The sequence below is a fragment of the Lathyrus oleraceus genome, chromosome 7 (assembly GCF_024323335.1).
Source record: "Lathyrus oleraceus cultivar Zhongwan6 chromosome 7, CAAS_Psat_ZW6_1.0, whole genome shotgun sequence".
NCBI lineage: Eukaryota > Viridiplantae > Streptophyta > Magnoliopsida > Fabales > Fabaceae > Lathyrus > Lathyrus oleraceus.
The window spans coordinates 541368830-541371777 of record NC_066585.1 but is presented as its reverse complement, the minus strand read 5'-3'; the positions used below and the strand labels follow the sequence as shown (position 1 = coordinate 541371777).

Sequence of the window (2948 nt, the reverse complement as noted above, 5' to 3'; positions counted from 1 at the left end):
TTCTCTTTGCAGAGATTTGAGAGTTACTTGGTAACACCATTTTTGCATGGAATCTTGATATCAAAAAAATTGTTTTTGAAATTAACTCACAATCTCTCTACAACATGGTAAAAAAAAGGTCATATACAACTTATAGTCCACTTTGTCTCCTTCTCAAAGACATACAACTTATACTCTCCACTTTTTCTCAAGGTTTAGGCTTAGCAGTTGATTAATATGGTCTTTGAATCAATGTATACTCATAAATTACTATCACCAATAAAGCGTTTTCACTTGAAGGTTGACGACAAAATCTGACATGAATTTGAAATCTTCCCCCCCCTTCTACTCTAAAATGCATGTAAGGAAAAAAAAAAGGGGAAACAAAAGGTATAAACTATAGACATACTAGAACAGAGAATTGACTTAGAACAATGAGAAGTCATAACACATGTTATCTTCAACCTCAAGCTAATAAAGACTTCACTCCACAACAATCATAGTAGCATAAAACTAGGATAACTTAACACCATATCCGTTGCACCCATGCTGCTGCCAATGAAGTCTTCAATAAGTATGATACATGAATCTTATCTGTGTAATATAATTTAAGGCAAAAGAATGAAAAGCAATACACTTTAATTTGGCATATAACACCAAACTGCTTGCATTAAATTGTACATTTTATAAAAAATCTTCCAATATTACTAAGGCAATTACACGTTAACAAATAAAATAACTTAGAGAAGTAAATGTGAAAACAAAAAACATGTTGCATTTTAGTGTTCAAAAAACATCTTACAAAAAAACTAGAACAAAAGACATCCATGACGCGAAAAGAATCTTCTCTTTTTGTCACCGAACTTTTTGTTATTGAAGATGTTGCAAGATGAAACGGTTATCTTTCTCAATGATGGCCTTGAAAATATCATTTCGTCAACAATATTAAGAACCAATTTACAACAATACATCAAATTGATCTCTCTGAGTTGCGTGCAGTTATTTAGCACATGCTTGATTCCCTCCTTTGTAATATCATCACAATTTTGTAGTATCAGTTGCAAAAGTCCAGAACAATTCTTTGAGACCACACAAAGTGTTTCATCGTCAACATTTGTATTTGATAAGTTCAACACCTTCAATTGAGGAACTTCAAAGTTCATTCCATGCAGCTTCACTTGTAAACAGCTAGCTAAGTTCAAAAGTCTAATCTTACAACATCTCCTCAAAACATGAAAAATACCTTCTTCCGATATGTTAGTGCAATTACTCAAATTAAGAAATTGCAAATTGGGGAAAATGGAAGCAAACATTTTGATGCTTTCATCTCTTAGCCAGGAACTATGGGTCAAACTGAGAGACTTTAATTGAGGGCTTACAACGAAATCCTCGAAAGAATTAGAATTCAGTACACCCTCTCTCCCAATCCCAAGCCTTGTGTCATTCATTTTGATCTCACTAAGTGAAAGACAATTACTTACAAGTGAAAGCAAAGATAACTCTGTGAGCATGCCACATCGACTAAGGTTTATAGACATTAAATCACCCAAAAACATAGACAACTCCACAACATGTTGGTCATTCAAAAAATAAGCATTTTGAAGATCCAAATGTTGTATAGATCGACACTTGGATAACAAACAAAAGATTCCAGCATAACTATATCCACGAGAATATTGGAGGACAAGCTTTTTCAAAGGAAGACCTCCGGTTGCAATAAAGGAAAGCAAATCATCGGAGATAAGCGAATATGACAAATTAAGACAAGCTAAGTCCTTCAAACTCACGAGAGAGTTAATAAAGTGTGAACTAATGTCGCCTTTGCTATACATCCAACTAATTGATAGAGACTTCAAAGTTGGTCTCTCAAGGATGGCAGAAGCAATGCCGTGATGAGTTAATTGTGAGCAGTTTGACATCACAACATCTTCAAGAAACTCAGAATTCTTACATACTTGTAAAAACCATGGGTATGTAAATGTATGGTTACGACCATAGAAATTAACTTTAACTTTGCGCAGCTTAGGAAACACCATTGATATATCAGCATTTAGCTTAAAATCATTGATACTGTTACTGAGGTCAAGTTCTTGGAGGGAAGGAAAACAATGAGAGATAAGAAGCAAGTCAGCAGTAGAGAAAGAAGCAATATTGGAACAAATGAGAGAGGTTAGAGTTGTAATATTTCGCGAGAAAGCTCTCAAGCCGCGTGCCGGAATGTTGGGTTGGTTGGAGAGATTAAGCGAAGTGAGTTTCAATGGAAAACGAGAGATTTGGACGAGAACATTGTTGATGAGACCATAGTAACAGGAGAGGTCGAGGGAGATGAGATTGATGAACCTGGAAAAAAGGCGAGAGAATAAACGGCAGGTTGGATTCCATACGGTGAGAGAGAGGCGTAGACGGTTGGTAATGGAGAGAAATTGCTTGTTAACTAAGGAAAGAGATTTGAAATAGGAACGGTTATCGTCATCGTCGTCATTGAAGATGAATTTGAAAACATATTCCCAACAATCATCATCTAAATATGAATCTGTTGAAACAATTTGTTTTGGAGTTTGGAGAGAATTTCTCATACGTTTCATGTTACAGTGAACGATTACTGCCGCCAAGGAAAATACAGGTTTGAGGGTTTAGGTTTATGTGTGTTACTACGTAGGTTAGGTTTGAGGATTAAATAGAAAAAAAAGCTGGATAACCTTTTTTTTTAATTAATAAAAAGCTGGATAACTTTTTATTTAATTAATAAAAAGCTGGATAACTTCAATAGTTTATATTATTAGTATATGTCTTCGTGAAAATAAAATATTATCTGATCTATATAAATTTATTTATTGTTCGGTTCGGTTCGATTTAGAGTGATTGATTACACAAATTTGATTTGATCCGATCTAACTTTATACGATTTTATTTGGATTGATTTTTTGAAAATTCAAGTTATAAATTATTTTTTTATTAAAATTATAAAA

General features: G+C 33.8%; 1 protein-coding gene across 1 annotated transcript; it reads right to left on the bottom strand.

The window, feature by feature from the left end:
- Positions 1-718: 718 nt before the first annotated feature.
- Positions 719-2606, bottom strand: LOC127107190 (SCF E3 ubiquitin ligase complex F-box protein grrA-like). The gene has a single exon (XM_051044480.1). It carries the CDS (start codon positions 2562-2564, stop codon positions 789-791), a length of 1776 nt encoding a protein of 591 aa, XP_050900437.1. The 5' UTR covers positions 2565-2606; the 3' UTR covers positions 719-788.
- Positions 2607-2948: the final 342 nt, after the last annotated feature.